Source organism: Cydia splendana, chromosome 20 (assembly GCF_910591565.1).
Source record: "Cydia splendana chromosome 20, ilCydSple1.2, whole genome shotgun sequence".
In the NCBI taxonomy this organism is placed as follows: domain Eukaryota; kingdom Metazoa; phylum Arthropoda; class Insecta; order Lepidoptera; family Tortricidae; genus Cydia; species Cydia splendana.
This window is the reverse complement of record NC_085979.1, coordinates 6,273,300-6,290,185: the sequence shown is the minus strand read 5'-3', so window position 1 is coordinate 6,290,185 and position 16,886 is coordinate 6,273,300. Positions and strand designations below refer to the sequence as shown.

At 41.4% G+C, this 16,886-nt stretch overlaps 1 protein-coding gene across 1 annotated transcript in view; it reads left to right on the top strand.

Moving 5' to 3' along the window:
• LOC134800629 (prolow-density lipoprotein receptor-related protein 1-like) overlaps positions 1 to 16,886 on the top strand; it is a 91,105-nt gene that overhangs the window by 13,751 nt on the left and 60,468 nt on the right. Inside the window, exons 2-10 of the mRNA XM_063773114.1 lie at positions 2,022 to 2,168; positions 2,208 to 2,375; positions 4,216 to 5,601; positions 6,042 to 6,188; positions 7,097 to 7,210; positions 14,307 to 14,429; positions 15,616 to 15,737; positions 15,998 to 16,023; positions 16,663 to 16,778. Coding sequence (XP_063629184.1) covers positions 2,022 to 2,168; positions 2,208 to 2,375; positions 4,216 to 5,601; positions 6,042 to 6,188; positions 7,097 to 7,210; positions 14,307 to 14,429; positions 15,616 to 15,737; positions 15,998 to 16,023; positions 16,663 to 16,778 — 2,349 coding nt within the window. The remainder of the gene's footprint in view (positions 1 to 2,021; positions 2,169 to 2,207; positions 2,376 to 4,215; positions 5,602 to 6,041; positions 6,189 to 7,096; positions 7,211 to 14,306; positions 14,430 to 15,615; positions 15,738 to 15,997; positions 16,024 to 16,662; positions 16,779 to 16,886) is intronic.

The window sequence follows — 16,886 nt, the reverse complement described above, 5'->3', positions numbered from 1 at the left end:
ACTTCGTATTTTTTTTAATAAATTAAAAATTTCGTATTAGTGATTGATCAAACCGCTGTAGTAGCGCTGTCATCGTGCACGGTCCCAATAAGCTATGCTCGCGAGGTCTACAGCTCACAGAGCCACTAGTAAATATATCTAGACAAATATTGATTAGATTTAAATTTTGTAAACGGACTGGACAAATATAGACGCTAATTTACAAGTATTCCTATTATATAATGCAATAATCACATACATTCAAGCATTCAATGCAACATCCTGAAAAAAATCCGCATGTGTCTGACCTTACTGATAAGCAAGGACACAATGTAGGATGCATCTAATCTATTGGAACCAATAGCGGTAATTCATAGATCCATACTCATTAAATTAACACGTTCCCTGTGCATGCATCATATGTGTAGCATTTTAGGGTACATATGATACGTGCATGCCCTAATGATGCACAACCCCATATAAACGTAAGCATTGTCAAAATTTACACGTGATAAGATAAGATAAGATAAATGTTTATGTGTGAGCTAGGTCTTTTTTATTTGCATGCACATACTGGCTGTGAACCTTTTGATGCAAATAAAAAATACCTAGCTCACACGTGTAAATTTTGGCAATGCTTTAAGTTTATATGGGGTCGTGCATCATTAGTGGTGCATGCACGTATCATATGCACCCTAAAATGCTACACATATGATGCATGCACAGGGAACGTGTTAAATACCATTTACTTACTTACTTACTCTGTTGGCTCAGCGACCCAAAATGAGACTTGGCCTCCTATCCGACACAAGACAGCGCCACTTTTCTCGGCTTTTTTTTCTGTTAAATATCATTTAACAGTTTTGAATGATTCACGGTTAGCTTCACTAGACTCATATCGGGAGCTCGAAAACAATACAAAAGATAATCACGGTCCATATCCCGGTCGATAACTATAAGTAAATATCATTTATTTTCAGGCAACTGAAACCCATAGATACATAGTAAATACCTTACAAACTAACATACATACAATAATAAAAATCTTAAAAGCTAAATATGAATCATTCTAGCGGCAGAGTTTTCTGTTTCGTCGCCTGTTCCGCTGTAGGATTCGGAAGATTCCCACGGAACCGCCCCACCCCGGTTAATATTTTATACTTCTCTGCTCTTCACCTGCGAGTACCTACCCCCAGCAGGCTTCAAGGAACCCCGCCGGGTGTAACTGTGGCCACTACTGGTACGTCAGAAGCAGAAGTTGCTAAGCGGGCGAGGTGTTAAAATTACCTTGACGTGCTCTGATTCTCTAAACAATAAAGTCGCGTCTAGATTATTTTGAACACCTCGCCCGCTTAGAAACTATTGCTGCTGTGCTGACTGTACAAATGGGGCACAGGAGCATCAACCATATCATCCTTACAAGATACACAGGGCATGTAGACGATTTTAAGATACTGTCAGAAGAAGCAGTCGTGGACCTGGGAAGGGCAAAATTCTATAAGCAATATGTTAAGTCGAGCTATGTAACATTGTCTTATAATATTTAAATTTATATCCGACAAATCAAGACGGAAAGATTTTCTCTGGGATTCATTATATTTTGGCTGTAAATTAAAAACAATACCGAAAAAATATACAAGCGTTTGTCACGTACCCTTGACCTTTCAGCATACTTTTGTCGTATTTTCAGAACGTCAGTTGTTTTTAGTCGGAGGTGACCTCGCGGCCTCTCAGTATTATCGCTGGCAATATGGAGATGAAATCTTTGTTTATGAATTCATTTGCGATATTAGGTATTTGCGACATCCATTTATTTATTTTTCTTCTTAGGCTAGGTCATTTATAATATGAATATAAAAGTAAAATACAGAGACACATAAAAAACAATAAAATATACGTATAAACACATTATAAAAACCTAACCTAGGGTGCCGCCGGCAACCAGGCGATTCGTCTGCTCGTATCTCATAAAATATATGAATGAAACTATATCATAAAAATGAAACAAAGACATCACATTTATTAGTCATACATCGTTCCAGGTATACCAGGCGAGGAGTTAACATTCCCCTCGCTCGGCCCCGAGGACGGCCTCATCTCCTGCGGGCCGGGCCAGTTCCTCTGCCGCGACGGCTCTCGCTGCGTGCCCGCTGCGTGGCGCTGCGACGCGCGCGACCACTGCCCCGACGGCTCGGACGAGATACACTGCGGTACGTAGCCCCTGTCAGGTATACCAGGCGAGGAGTTAACATTCCCCTCGCTGGGCACCGAGGACGGCCTCATCTCCTGCGGGCCGGGCCAGTTCCTCTGCCGCGACGGCTCCCGCTGCGTGCCCGCTGCGTGGCGCTGCGACGCGCGCGACCACTGCCCCGACGGCTCCGACGAGATACATTGCGGTACGTAGCCCCTGTCACACGACGGGCCCGCTGCGTGCCCGTTGCGTGGCGCTGCGACGCGCGCGATCACTGCCACGACGGCACGGACGATATACACTGCGGTATGTATTTTTCTATACGGTACACCAGCCGATCAGACTCATCTTCCTTCATCAGGCCTATTGCGAACTAGACATGTGCGCCGCGCCGCCGCGCCGCCGCCGCCGATGATTTTTCCACGCCGCCGCCGCCGATAAATTTGACCGGCGTATAATCGGCGTGGGATTTTTTTATACCTATCGTGTCTTATTCCATGTTGCGTAGTGAGTAGATAGTGTCAGAGGTATAATTTAAAGATCCTTATGCTTTTTCGCTTATTATTTGCCAGTGAACCAAATTAGCATCATTTTTGTCGTTGCGGTGTTAGCCGTGATAACGATTTAGCGTTATAAACAAGATCTAGTTTCTGGATCTCAGGTTATTAATTGATATTTTATCGCACAGCTTTTTTGTAGAACGCATTTTGTTTTACATCAATAGTCTCTTGATTGACAATTTAATCAGTGAACTAAAGTCAAGAAATTAGCAGGTTCATATCCTAGGACAGAAACATGCTATTTTCTTCATAGAATCACCAGCAAGCTGTCACCACGATTATAATTGCATATTTTATGATTTCTCGTGTGATGCTGGTGATACGCATAAGGGTAACATTCCATTTCTGACCGCAGCTGCACAACTAGTACGAACGCGTCGGTGTTATTGTCAATTTCTATAGTAAAATGAATGGTAGTGCTGCTGTCGTTGGAAATAGACTGTCACCTTAAGGGTCATCATATGATAGACATGATTTGATTTATTGATCACATAATATACAATTTCATTTGAAATTACACACCATCAATTCTTAGTCATTTTATGGTGATTATTAGTTTCTTTTACTTGACAATATATATTTCAATCAAAATTATAAAAGTCAGGTTAAAGCTTCGTAATGATTAATGAGCTATACCTTAACAATTATACCTACTTATAGGAATTTAAATCACCAAGTATCATCACTAAGCTAGCAGTAAAGAAAACAAAGTAGACCTTAATATTCCATAAAACGGGACACTTCAAAGACATTCTGTTGAGCGAATCAACCTGCCACTGCCATCGTTTACTTTCGAAAACGATGACACCTTTATTCTAACATACATTTCTGTTAAACTTCAGTTCAGACAAATGTAAAGTATGTAGTTCATCATTGTTTCGTAACAAATCCTAGGTAAGGCGACAGCGGCTGGGAAAAGTCAATATAGATTTAAGACTTAACATATAATTTTTTTTTTTGTGTTTTATTTGTATTCCGCTTATAAAGTAAAAATACTGCCTAAAATGTAGCGTTTTAAAGTATCCTTTTTATTTTAATATTCAAACATACCGTTGGTAACCGTTAGGTTGGTATTGGTAATAAATGGTTGCCAAGTGACATGATGGGATATAATTTTCGGCAATAATTTAGAAAACACTTATAATATGTTTTGAGAAATGTCAGAAGGCTTTAATGTAGAGTTTCTACAGCCACGTTCTCATGCAGTATCAAAAACTATGCCACGCCGATTTCACGCCGATCACGCCGCCGCCGCCGGTCAAGAAATCATCGGACGCCGCCGCCGATGATTTTGCCATCGGCGCACATCTCTATTGCGAACTGAAACAGTGAATTATGACTAATTTTTGCAGTATGACTAAGTTCTCTGAATTTCCGCTGTTCTTGGTGTCCGCTTGGATCAATACCTGAATGAATGTGTCGGTTTCCAGACGGGACCTTACTAAAGAAATATCATGAGGACTAATGACACTTATTTCCTTCCAGAGCACCTAAGCCACTCCGATGCCGCAAACGCCACAGACACATCGCCCTGCAGCCAGGGGCAGTTCCGCTGCGCCACAGGGCGCTGCATACCGGCCGCGTGGCGCTGCGACGGCGACACGGACTGCGGCCAGCGGGACGACTCCGACGAGGACCCCTTCACGTGTAAGCTTGTAGTGTCTCAACTGACAGACGCTTCGCCCTGCAGCCAGGGGCAGTTCCGCTGCGCCACCGGCCGCTGCATACCGGCCGCGTGGCGCTGCGACGGCGACACGGACTGCGGCCAGCGGGACGACTCCGACGAGGACCCCTTCCCGTGTAAGCTTGTAGTGTCTCAACTGACAGACGCTTCGCCCTGCAGCCAGGGGCAGTTCCGCGGCGCCACCGGCCGCTGCATACCGGCCGCGTGGCGCTGCGACGGCGACACGGACTGCGGCCAGCGGGACGACTCCGACGAGGACCCCTTCACGTGTAAGCTTGTAGTGTCTCAACTGACAGACGCTTCGCCCTGCAGCCAGGGGCAGTTCCGCTGCGCCACCGGCCGCTGCATACCGGCCGCGTGGCGCTGCGACGGCGACACGGACTGCGGCCAGCGGGACGACTCCGACGAGGACCCCTTCACGTGTAAGCTTGTAGTGTCTCAACTGACAGACGCTTCGCCCTGCAGCCAGGGGCAGTTCCGCTGCGCCACCGGCCGCTGCATACCGGCCGCGTGGCGCTGCGACGGCGACACGGACTGCGGCCAGCGGGACGACTCCGACGAGGACCCCTTCACGTGTAAGCTTGTAGTGTCTCAACTGACAGACGCTTCGCCCTGCAGCCAGGGGCAGTTCCGCTGCGCCACCGGCCGCTGCATACCGGCCGCGTGGCGCTGCGACGGCGACACGGACTGCGGCCAGCGGGACGACTCCGACGAGGACCCCTTCACGTGTAAGCTTGTAGTGTCTCAACTGACAGACGCTTCGCCCTGCAGCCAGGGGCAGTTCCGCTGCGCCACCGGCCGCTGCATACCGGCCGCGTGGCGCTGCGACGGTGACACGGACTGCGGCCAGCGGGACGACTCCGACGAGGACCCCTTCACGTGTAAGCTTGTAGTGTCTCAACTGACAGACGCTTCGCCCTGCAGCCAGGGGCAGTTCCGCTGCGCCACCGGCCGCTGCATACCGGCCGCGTGGCGCTGCGTCGGCGACACGGACTGCGGCCAGCGGGACGACTCCGACGAGGACCCCTTCACGTGTAAGCTTGTAGTGTCTCAACTGACAGACGCTTCGCCCTGCAGCCAGGGGCAGTTCCGCTGCGCCACCGGCCGCTGCATACCGGCCGCGTGGCGCTGCGACGGTGACACGGACTGCGGCCAGCGGGACGACTCCGACGAGGACCCCTTCACGTGTAAGCTTGTAGTGTCTCAACTGACAGACGCTTCGCCCTGCAGCCAGAGGCCGTCCTTTAAGTAGGTATTAGGTATTATTACAATAGAATTGAACCGCCTTTCCGGTAGACCTTCGCCATATTGGTGAAGAATTTTGGTTGTATGAATGGCGTATACTTAATACTTATTGCCTTCGTATTTGCACCCTCGAGCTGTCATTATTGAAGCACGTAGTCACTTGAGGGCGTAAGGACTTTTGCAGCATTTACATACTGAAATAGGCTGCAATGCAACTGGGCAAAATCGTACGGACTTGGAAGTAAAATGGTTAAATATGCGAATCTTATTGCACTGCGTGCTATCATATTTAAAATCCATACGTGACTAAGGCCAACCGTTTCAGGCGCAGTTTCTAAGCCCCAATGTATTTTGCATTTTTACTTTGTTATATTTATTACAGGCCAGAAGGAGTTCAAATGTCCAAACAACACGGCGCGGTGCGCGACACCCCTAGGCGGGGTGTTCGAGTGCGTCCCTATACGGTCGTTCTGCGACTCGATACGTGACTGCCGCGACGGTTCAGACGAGTGGGACATCTGTGACAACTGTGAGTAGACTAGTATCTTAACAACACTGTGTGTGACACCCCTAAGCGGAGTTTTCGAGTGCGTCCCTATATACGGTCGTTTTGCGACTCCATACGCGACTGCCGCGACGGTTCAAACGAGTGGGACATCTGTGACAACTGTGAGTAGACTAGTATCTTAACAACACTGTGTGTGACACCCCTAGGCGACGCGGCGCGTGACAGTTGCGACGGTTCAGACGAGTGGGACAACTGCGATTACTCTTAACCCTTTATAAGGCATAAGAGTGCCAGAAATTATGCAAAATTGAACCCTATTACTTTGAAATAAAGTGCAAAATCAGGTGGGAAATATATTCCCTCTGCCTTATAAAGGCTTAATACAGTCTCAACAATTCCTCATAATATTTATTGTTTTGTACAAGAAATCTACTAGCATAATTTCAATGTACATACCCATGGTATAATAATATACTCCGCCTGGTACTCTATTCCCGTCTTTTCTAGGTCACCTAACTGACACAAGCCTACGTCATCATGCGACAGCGCTATAAGATAATATGCGATAGCGCTATATATAGCGGCCATGTTATTGTGACGTAGGCCTGTGTCACTCTGGGAATAGAAGACCATGTTTTATTCGACCATGTACATACCTATACTGTATCTTTAGGTATTCAAATGAAAGTAAACCCTAAATGAAATAATGAAATTACCCTCAACCCTCAAATGGCTCCTTAACCCAGTTGAGGGTAGATGAAAACATTACATGATTAAATAATGTAGGTTAAAGTCAAGTCATTCAGTCACTGATCCAGGCGGTTTTGTATTTGGTTGGTTAACCAATTAATGTTATAACTACCCGAAAATTTACAGATTGTTTGATTATATTTAAATACCTAAAGATACAGACTATATTTTTGTTCCAGTCACGAAAGCCCAATGCGGCCCGCTGAAATGCGCAGAGGGGTGTAGACCCACGCACGAAGGACTGGCCTGCTATTGTCAGGATGGTTATCAGCACGTCAATGGGAAATGCGAAGGTATGTTGTTCTAATTACTAGTTTAAATAAAACTATTTAGACTAGTAATTTGCTACAAACTAACACATAAGTATATCATTTATATTTAAAGAGAAAGGAAAAAAAATACCGTTCCGGCAAGAACTGGCCACCTTTCGGAACACCGATCCGGTCGCTCTAAGGGCCACCAACCACATTTTGACAGACTGATCAACGTCAGACGGCGCGCTCCGGCGCTTTACTATGAAACTTTCCATACATAAAAAATTAGCGAACTCTTTAACGATACGAACAGTTAGGTGCAACCGACCCTAAATCAATTGAGTTACGGAAGCTTACCAGAAGTGTGCGAATCGGTGCCCTATTGATATTCGGAAAAAAAATACGCCGATTTTTGTTTCGCCTACAACGATTCGCAGACGGGTTGTTTGGCAGAGTAACGATTCGCCGAATCTCGTTACGCATAATAGTCGTTTGCGAGAGTAGTCAATAAGCAGAACATTGATACGCATATTTACTATTCGTAGAATAATCATTTAGTAACTGTCATAATTACCCGAGAAACCATTGGTCGAAACACAATAGGTCGAATGTTCATTTGGCATTAATATTGAATGTTCGTTTATTTAGCATTAGAAAAAAGGTAAACAATCTTGACGTGTCTTTTAATTGAAAAACTCTTTTTAAAAATAAGTCATGGCAAATATGTAACATTCACGAATCTAATACGATCATTTATATTCTTCTGCTTTCATAAGTAATACTTAGTTACTGATTTTTAAAAAGCGTTTTTCAATTAATAGACATGTCAACGTCACTTAATTACCTTCTTTCTAATGCTAAAAAAATATATAAAATAAGGTGAGATTTCAATTATTGATGAAGTGCACCTGATGATGATGATTGTTGATGATAATTATGATGATTTTTTAAAGTAGTATGTTTAGCGATTACTCCAGCACCCATGGTCCGATTTGAGTTATTCTTTTTTTGTTTGAAAAAAGTTACCTGCGAGGTATTCCCATAATAATTTTGGTTCTGATCTGATGTTGTAATCCATGAGAAATTGACGGAACCCCTCAATTTTTAAAGGCATGTGTATTATGATTTCGGTATTTTCTAAAGTAACTCAAGCATTTCCTCCTGAAAGCCACCAATTTCATGAAGTGCAACTGTAGCCTTACCACGAGTTTGACACTACATATTCGCTAACCCTTCTTCGTAACTTTATATACATATACCTACTTAACGCATTTACTTAAAAAATGATCATATTTTATTTCATTCTTTTGTTTCGAAAATAACGACTTATATGTAAAATGTGAAACGTTATTTGACTAAACATTGCTTAAACGAAATGATTACTCTGCCAAATGGAAATCGTCCAATAATAGTTCTGCGAATTTACACAGAAGCAAACTGAACGGTATGTGAACTAAGAGTCTACGTAACGTTAGTTGACCAGAAGTTACATTGACAAATAAATGACTCTGCGAAACGATGTTCGGCGAATCGTTGTCGGCGAATCGATGATCTGCTAAAAGTTTAACGGAGAATCATTAGGTACCCGTGCGAATCCTTCCATTCTTTCCTTATTTTTTACAAGGCTCCCTAAGCGCATAGCGACCGCTACTGTAAGAATTTTATATCTTAACTTAACGGCACCGGAGACCCGAGTTATGGATAACTCAAAAGTGAATACATGGTGTTTAAAGCGGGAAACAAATGCCCAACGTATGTACCTCCCATTCTCCTGAACGGTCAGATACTGAAGAGGGCGACGACCTTCAAATACCTAGGGCATTTGGTAACCGAAGATCTGCGCGACGATGCCGACATCGAAAGGGAACGCAGAGCATTAGCGATGAGAGCCAATATGATAGCGCGCAGGTTTCACCGATGTACACCCCAAGTAAAAATAACTCTGTTTAGAGCGTACTGTACAACGCTGTATACCTGCAGCCTATGGACCAGATATACCCAGCGATCGCTAAATGCTCTGCGGGTCCAGTACAACGATGCGTTCAGGGTGCTATTGCGGCTGCCGCGATACTGCAGCGCGTCCGGGATGTTTGCGGATGCGAGCGTGGACGGTTTCTACGCCACACTCCGCAAGCGTTGCGCCGCGATGCTTGGTAGGGTACGCGACAGCCGCCACAGCCTCCTGGACGTCGTGGCTAACAGGTGGGACAGCGGCCTTCTGAAACACTGGTCCTCCATGCACGTTAGCCTCAATAATAAATTTAATTTAATTTAATATATTTAGTTTTATTGTAATATTTTTATTTGTATAAATTTTTAAATTTTATGTGGTTGTAATTTATTGTAATTTAATTTATTTTAATTGTAATCTTGACAATGTTGTAAGTTTTAATTTTTAATTTAATTATTTTAAATTTAATGTAATTTAGTTACGAATGTTACGATATGGATTCTATGGTCCGAAATAAATGAATTTTATTTTATTATTTATTTATAATTCACCAGTAACAATGTGCTAATTCATACTAAACTAATTTCTATCAAGCAGACACGACTGCGAGCTATACTACAAACACATATGAACAAAGTTGACAAGGGTGGGCAAACTCGGCTCCGTTCGGCTCAGCATTGCTCCAAGCAATTATTAGCGTTGGCACAGCTTGACGTCGGTTTGCATGCACGATAAGATAATGGCTTGAATTTTGACAACCCTAAACAGCCGAAAGGGATAGTGCCATATATTAGAAAGGGACAGTATGATTAGTCCGTGAACCGCTGTCAAACTTCGGTTTTGTTAGAAGTTTCCTTTCTCAGGGTGGCCACTTTCTGGAAAACCGGGAAAACCGGGAAAAGTCAGGGAATTTCGCTAGTCATGGAAAAGTCAGGGAATTGTCAGGGAAATTTTATGGAGGTCAGGGAATAAAAATTGTCTCTGTATGTACAGTCACCTGCAATAATATGTTACACAACGAAGGACGCAAAAATATCAGACGCGATTTTATTTGTAGAGCCATAAGAGCGTGTCACATATATTTGCGGCCTTCGAAGAGTAACATATTATTGCAGGTGACTGTACATAATAAAATATTTTTTTTAATTAATTTTACCATCTGCAAACATTATATATCTACTATAATTGACCGTAGTTATGCAGAAAACGACCAACTCAATTTTTTTATCAATGCAGAAAGCGACCAAAGCTACTGAGTTAGGGTGTAAGTCACTTTGACAAAAATAAAAAGTTGGTCGCTTTCTACAGAACAACGGTCAATTAGTCTAACGCATTCACTGCCAGGGGGCGTGGCCTAGGGACAAACTTGTATGACAGTGGACGCACATTTGCGTCGGGGGCAGTGAATGTGCTAATTCACTTTAAAAAACCGCAAACGATGTACAGATTAGCCGTTTGGCACACGCATACTAGAGGTCAAAACAAAATTTTTGACCCGCAGTTCCTAAAAATATTTCCCTTATGAGGGGAGTGCTGAGTCATTGTTTTTTTTTGTATGGGAAAGAAATATTTTTTTTTCAGAAACCTATCGTGTATGGTATCATATGAAAAAGCTTTTTGAGGCGATTCTAAAACTATACCACATCATTACATTTCAGCCATTTTTTTTAAATTAAAACATAAATAATTTTCAAAACATACCAAGTTTGGGCTTCTCCAGATACGATATGGCTGATTTTTTTTTGTACAATATACCACAAATGATACGTGACATCTAACCCTAATAAAGCAATTTTGAAAATAATTTCATTTAGTATTTTTTTTTTAATTTTTCAATAATACTAAGTGATACAGTCCTACTTCAGTACCTATTCTACGAGACTTAATGGAACTGTACTGCAGATACGGTGCATATTAATCATAAAATAATACGTAATATCCATATATCCAACGGGGAGTACCTCTTTAACCCTTTTACTGCGCCTTTTCATCAGCTGGTATAGTTTTGTATGAAAAACTAAACGAAACTACACCAATTGATGAAAAGGCGCAGTAAAGAGGTATTTCCCGTTGGATATATGGATATTACGTATCATTTTATGATTAATATTTACCGTATCTGCAGTACAGTTCCATAAGTATCGTAAAATAGGTACTGAAGTAGTACTGTGTCACTATGTAATAATGAAAAAAAAAAACTAAATGAAATTATTTTTTTGGGGTTAGATATGAGGATATCACGTATCAGTGGTATATTGTACAAAAAAAATAAGCCATATCGTATCTGGAGGAGCCCAAACCAAGTATGTTTTAAAATTATTTGTTTTAATTTAAAAAAAATGGCTGAAATGAAATGATGTGGTATATTTTTAGAATGGCCTCAAAAATCTCCTTCATATAATACCATACACGATTGGTTTCTAAAAATTTTTTTTTCTCATAAAATATAAAACAATGACTCCGCACTTCCCTCCTATGGAATTTTTTTTAGGAACTGCGGGTCAAAAATTTTTTTTTTATCTCTAGTATGCGTGTGCCAAACGGCTAACCTGTACATCGATTTGCGGTTTTCTATGATATTGGGGTCGTACGTCTGCCGCTAAATAGGTTAATAATAGGTAATGCTTTATCCTACCACGGCGGTATAGACAAAATAAATATTGAAAAAAAAATTATCCACGCGGCTCGTAATGCTCACTCCTTGTACACGGAGGAGCTACACAAAAAGATGAGAAATTTAAGTCCAGAGGCGAAAATCAGAGCAGAAAAAAGAAAAACTGCGGAAATAGAGAACTAGAAACAAAAAGGCGAAAAATTCTCGAAGGAGCTGCCAAAGAAGCTGCGTTATTGGAAAAACAGATTACCAAGTTGTAATAGATTTTGTTATTATTTTATATCAAAAAATTGTTTAAGGCCTTGTATGTATATGTTACTCTTATGGTTTAGTATGTGCACTAGTGCTGCACTCTGGCAGCAGAACATTGCAGTAATAAGTACTCCCTATTATTTTTAGGGTTCCGTACCCAAAGGGTAAAACGGGACCCTATTACTCCGCTGTCCGTCCGTCTGTCACTAGGCTATATCTCACGAACCGTCATAGCTAGACAGTTGAAATTTTCACAGATGATGTATTTCTGTTGCCGCTATAACAACAAATACTAAAAACAGAATAAAATAAAGATTTAAGTGGGGCTCACATACAACAAACGTGATTTTTGACCGAAGTTATGCAACGTCGGGCGGGGTCAGTACTTGGATGGGTGACCGTTATTTTTTTGGCATTTTTTGCATTATGGTACGGAACCCTTCGTGCGCGAGTCTGACTCGCACTTGCCCGGTTTTTTTTATCGGGTTAATAAAATGCTTAAGTATTAAGTAACATCAATTTCAAGGACATTGGGTGTTGAAAGCCCCTTAATTTGTGTATAAAAGCGGTTTTATGACATTTTTTCCACGATTTTAACAAGTCTACAAAATTTTCGGTTTCGACAAAAAAACATGTTTCGGTCGGACACTAGTAGTTTTGTTTCAGTTATACCCAAGATTTTTAACCGACTTCAAAAAATTAGGTTTCTCAATTCGTGGCTTTTGTACCATAATACGCAAAACGTTGAAGTCTAGTGCTTACTAATACGATTAAGGCCCGTATAAAGTGTTCGTATAAAGTGTTAGTATTTCTCGCTGGATTATACAGTGAAACCTGGATAAGTGACACTTCAAGGGACGAGCAGATTTGTCTCACTTAAAGAGGTATTCCACTTACCCAGGCTCTCAGTTAGCCAGGTACAAATAAATTTCTGTCTCATTTACAGAGGGTCCCATTAATAGAGGTGAGAATAGAGGATATATCTCAGTTATAGAGGTGGTTAATAAGGTATTTTGTAATTATCTTTAAATGTTTAGGTAAAATAATCCTTGTCCCTAAATATTTTTAAGTCTGTTTAAATATTTGTTTGAATTTATTTTAAATGATTTTCCAAAGGATAGATTTTTTCAATTAAATTTGATACGGACTTTATTGCGTCTTAGAAATTTATTAATTAAAAATTTGTTTATTCTTGTTACTTATCAAGATTTCAGCTTTCGTTTCGATAGTTTTAACTACATAAAGTTACTAAATGAAACTTGAAGTCGTTTAGACACAATTAAGCAAATGCGGAATTTGTGGATAGACTAAGAGTTAGTAAGAATACGGAAATACATCAATAAAGTCCAAGTTAGAGAGGTCATAGACTGACGTTATCTCAGATACAGAGGTAATTCGTATAAAATTCTAAAAAAACAATTAGGAAAATGTAATATTATAAATATAGTCTAAGTAAAAGAGGTAAAATACACTCTCTGTCTCAATTATAGAGGTAAATGTGACTATAAAATCACAACAACTAATCCCAGTTATAGAGGTTCGTTTTATCTCACTAACAGAGGTAATTCAGTGCTAAAGTGTCGGGACCGCACCATGAGTCCCAGCTATAGAGGTTTCTCACTTATCCAGGTCCCACTTAACCAAGTTTCACTGTATTATATGATACATTTAATATCCAATAAATTCAGTAGTCAGAGGTACTGTTTCTATTGTTTTTTTCTGTACAGCTATTAACAAAAATGCTCAAAAATTAAATGAATTATTGGATAATTGTATGAACTGTTGTAAGTATGAACTGTGATAGCAAATTACAATGGGGTTGGCAACTGTCAAAGGTTTGCCTAGATGGCGCCATCATAGCTTGCCCCTTTTTCTATGAGATTTGGCTTAAAGAGCTGGCATCCAGGGTATTAAAAAAACAAAAATTTGACACAATTCTAGGGATTGACGGGGCAAGCTATGATGGCGCCATCTGCTAAGAACTTCCACCGGCCAACCCCATTTATAAATACAATGAAACAGTACAAAAACGTCACCTGACGTAGGATGTGAACCCACGACTTCCGTCTAACCATGCTTTCGCTCTTACCAACTGAGCTATTCAGATTCTGCAAAAACTCAAAAAATGTATTCCAATTATATATTTTATATTTATTACATTTAAGATTATGGTCAGGGAAAAACTTGAAAAAATGCCTGGAAAACCGGGAAAAGTCAGGGAATTTTGGTTATAGTAAAGAGTGGTCACCCTGTTTCTGTACGGCAGTACTATTATTTATTCTGTGGTATAACACCTCATACGTTTTATCTTTTGACAGATTTGGACGAGTGTCAACAAGAAGCGACGTGTCCACAATGGTGCCGCAACACACCCGGCTCTTACACCTGCCTGTGTGCACCCGGGTACAAGCTGTCTGGCGGCTCTTGTATTGCTGTTAACGGTAAATTACACTGTCTAATATAAATAATATTATATAAAGAAGCTTCCTTATATACTATACATAAACAGATTTAGGGTCTCCACACATTTATCGACGCCTGCCGATGCGTCGACGTTTTTTTCGCTCTTATTGCGTAGACTTAAAGCTTTTTTTTTATCGGCTATAGTCGATTCCACGTCGATAGCTGTGGGGAAACCCTTAGTCACACGTCTAGAAAGTAGCTCCCGGCGTAGTTTGTTGCCGAGCGTACCGTGACCTGCAGAAACAATCTGTATTTTTTTTTAAATAATGTCATATTTTTTACATACTTTTTATTACCTACATTTCATTGTTCTACCCTTCAAATTATGTATCATACATCTGTGAATTCAGGAACAAACGCTTAGCGGGCGAATAAAATTCCACACACTAAGCGCCACTTGTACCATCCCAATAACTCAGGGTAACCGATTAAACCTGGAGTTACCATGGTTCCCAGTACAATAGGGTATTTTCCTACTAGTCAAATCAGTTATTTTTTTAGAACTGTCAATCGTTTTGCTAATACGGAATTTATATGAAACATTACATCGTGACGTCACGGTCAACTCACCTACTTTTTATATTTCTACCCGATTTATTAAATATAACTTGTCTACTTCCTGGCGTTATCCCGGCATTTCGCCACGGCTCATGGGAGCCTGGGGTCCGCTTAGCAACTAATCCCATGATTTGACGTAGGCACTAGTTTTACGAAAGCGACTGCCATCTGACCTTTCAACCCAGAGGGGAAACTAGGCCTTATTGGGATTAGTCCGGTTTCCTCACGATGTTTTCCTTCACCGAAAAGCAACTGGTAAATATCAAATGATATTTCGTACATAAGTTCCGAAAAACTCATTGGTACGAGCCGGGGTTTGAACCCGCGACCTCCGGATTGAAAGTCGCACGCTCTTACCGCTAGGCCACCATCGCATTAAATAGAACTTGTGTTTCAAAATAACTCCTATATGTGTTTTTCTAATAATTATCTGGTGCTTTATTTCATGCATGGTGTAAAATAATTTATTTTAAATACAGTATAATACCCTATTTGACTCTGTGTCAACGGTTTAACCGGTTAATCGGGATGTTGCAAGTGGCGTTAAGTATTATCTCTTAACAAAGCGTCAGGATATTTTTGAAGTCCAAATATAACATGTTTCAGATCCACCGGACGAGCCAGCATCTCTGCTGGTGATCACTCAGAAGGGTATATCTCGTGTCTGGCCCGACGGGCACGCTCCGCCTAAGAAGGAGAACCTCACGCTGCCGGCGCTGCAAGTTAAGGCCATGGACTTCGACTATTCAAACAGGCAGGCAGTTCAACACTTTAAACTCTCGCGTTTTGTACACATATTTAATTACACAAACGGGTCTACCGCGATATAATTTTTACCTTAAATTCCGTGACCACAGCTGGTACAACTCAACTGAAACGTCGGAATTTAAGGTAGACCCGTGTAGTTAAATATAGGTTAGATAGTTTGTTTTCGTATGTAAAAGGTAGAAAACCAAATAGACGAACCTGCATCTCTGATAGTGATAAGGCTATGGATTTCGATTATTCTAACAGGTAATTTATGATTGAAATAAGCTTTTCATCGCACTTCCATGGAGATATTTAGTTTTTATTTTCCTGGCTTTTGAGTTATATAATCGAGAAATTCGAGCAATAGCTAATGAAACTTAATGGTCTAGGAGTTATGACGTTAGCCATGAATGCTGTAGACGCTAATTCAAATACAGTCACCACCGGCCATCGGAGCCTTGTCAAATTTTAGGTGGTATTTCTATTTTGGAAATATATAAGAAATAGATTTGTCCTGAAAAGCGCTGCTGGCCTAGCGGTAAGAGCGTGCGAGTTTCAATCCGGAGGTCGCGGGTTCGAACCATGGCTCGTACGCCTCGTACTAATGAGTTTTACGGAACTTATGTACGAAATATCATTTAATATTTACCAGTTGCTTTTCGGTGAAGGAAAACATCGTGAGGAAACCGGACTAATCTCAATAAGGCCTAATTTACCCTCTGGGCCGGAAGGTACGATGGCAGTAGCTTTCGTAAAAACTAGTGCCTACGCCAATTCTTGGGATTAGTTGCCTAGCGGACCCCAGGCTCCCATGAGCCAGACAACGCGAGGAAGATGATGATAAGAAATAGATTTGTCCGTAATGACTATAAAAACTAGTAACCAAAACATGTTATTTTCCAGGTCTTTCTGCTACGTTCACCACAACCTCAGCCGCTCTGGCATAATGTGCGTGTCCGTCGATGACTTCTCGAAGAAGTGGCAGCGGGAGCCGCCGACGCTGTTCCCTTCTGTTGACTGTAAGTGCCTACTACTAGAGACTATCTGCAACATATCTATAATATTTGTCTATCCTCATTATCTGTCGTACCTTTAACCGAGCAATTCTTGATTATTTATTTATATAT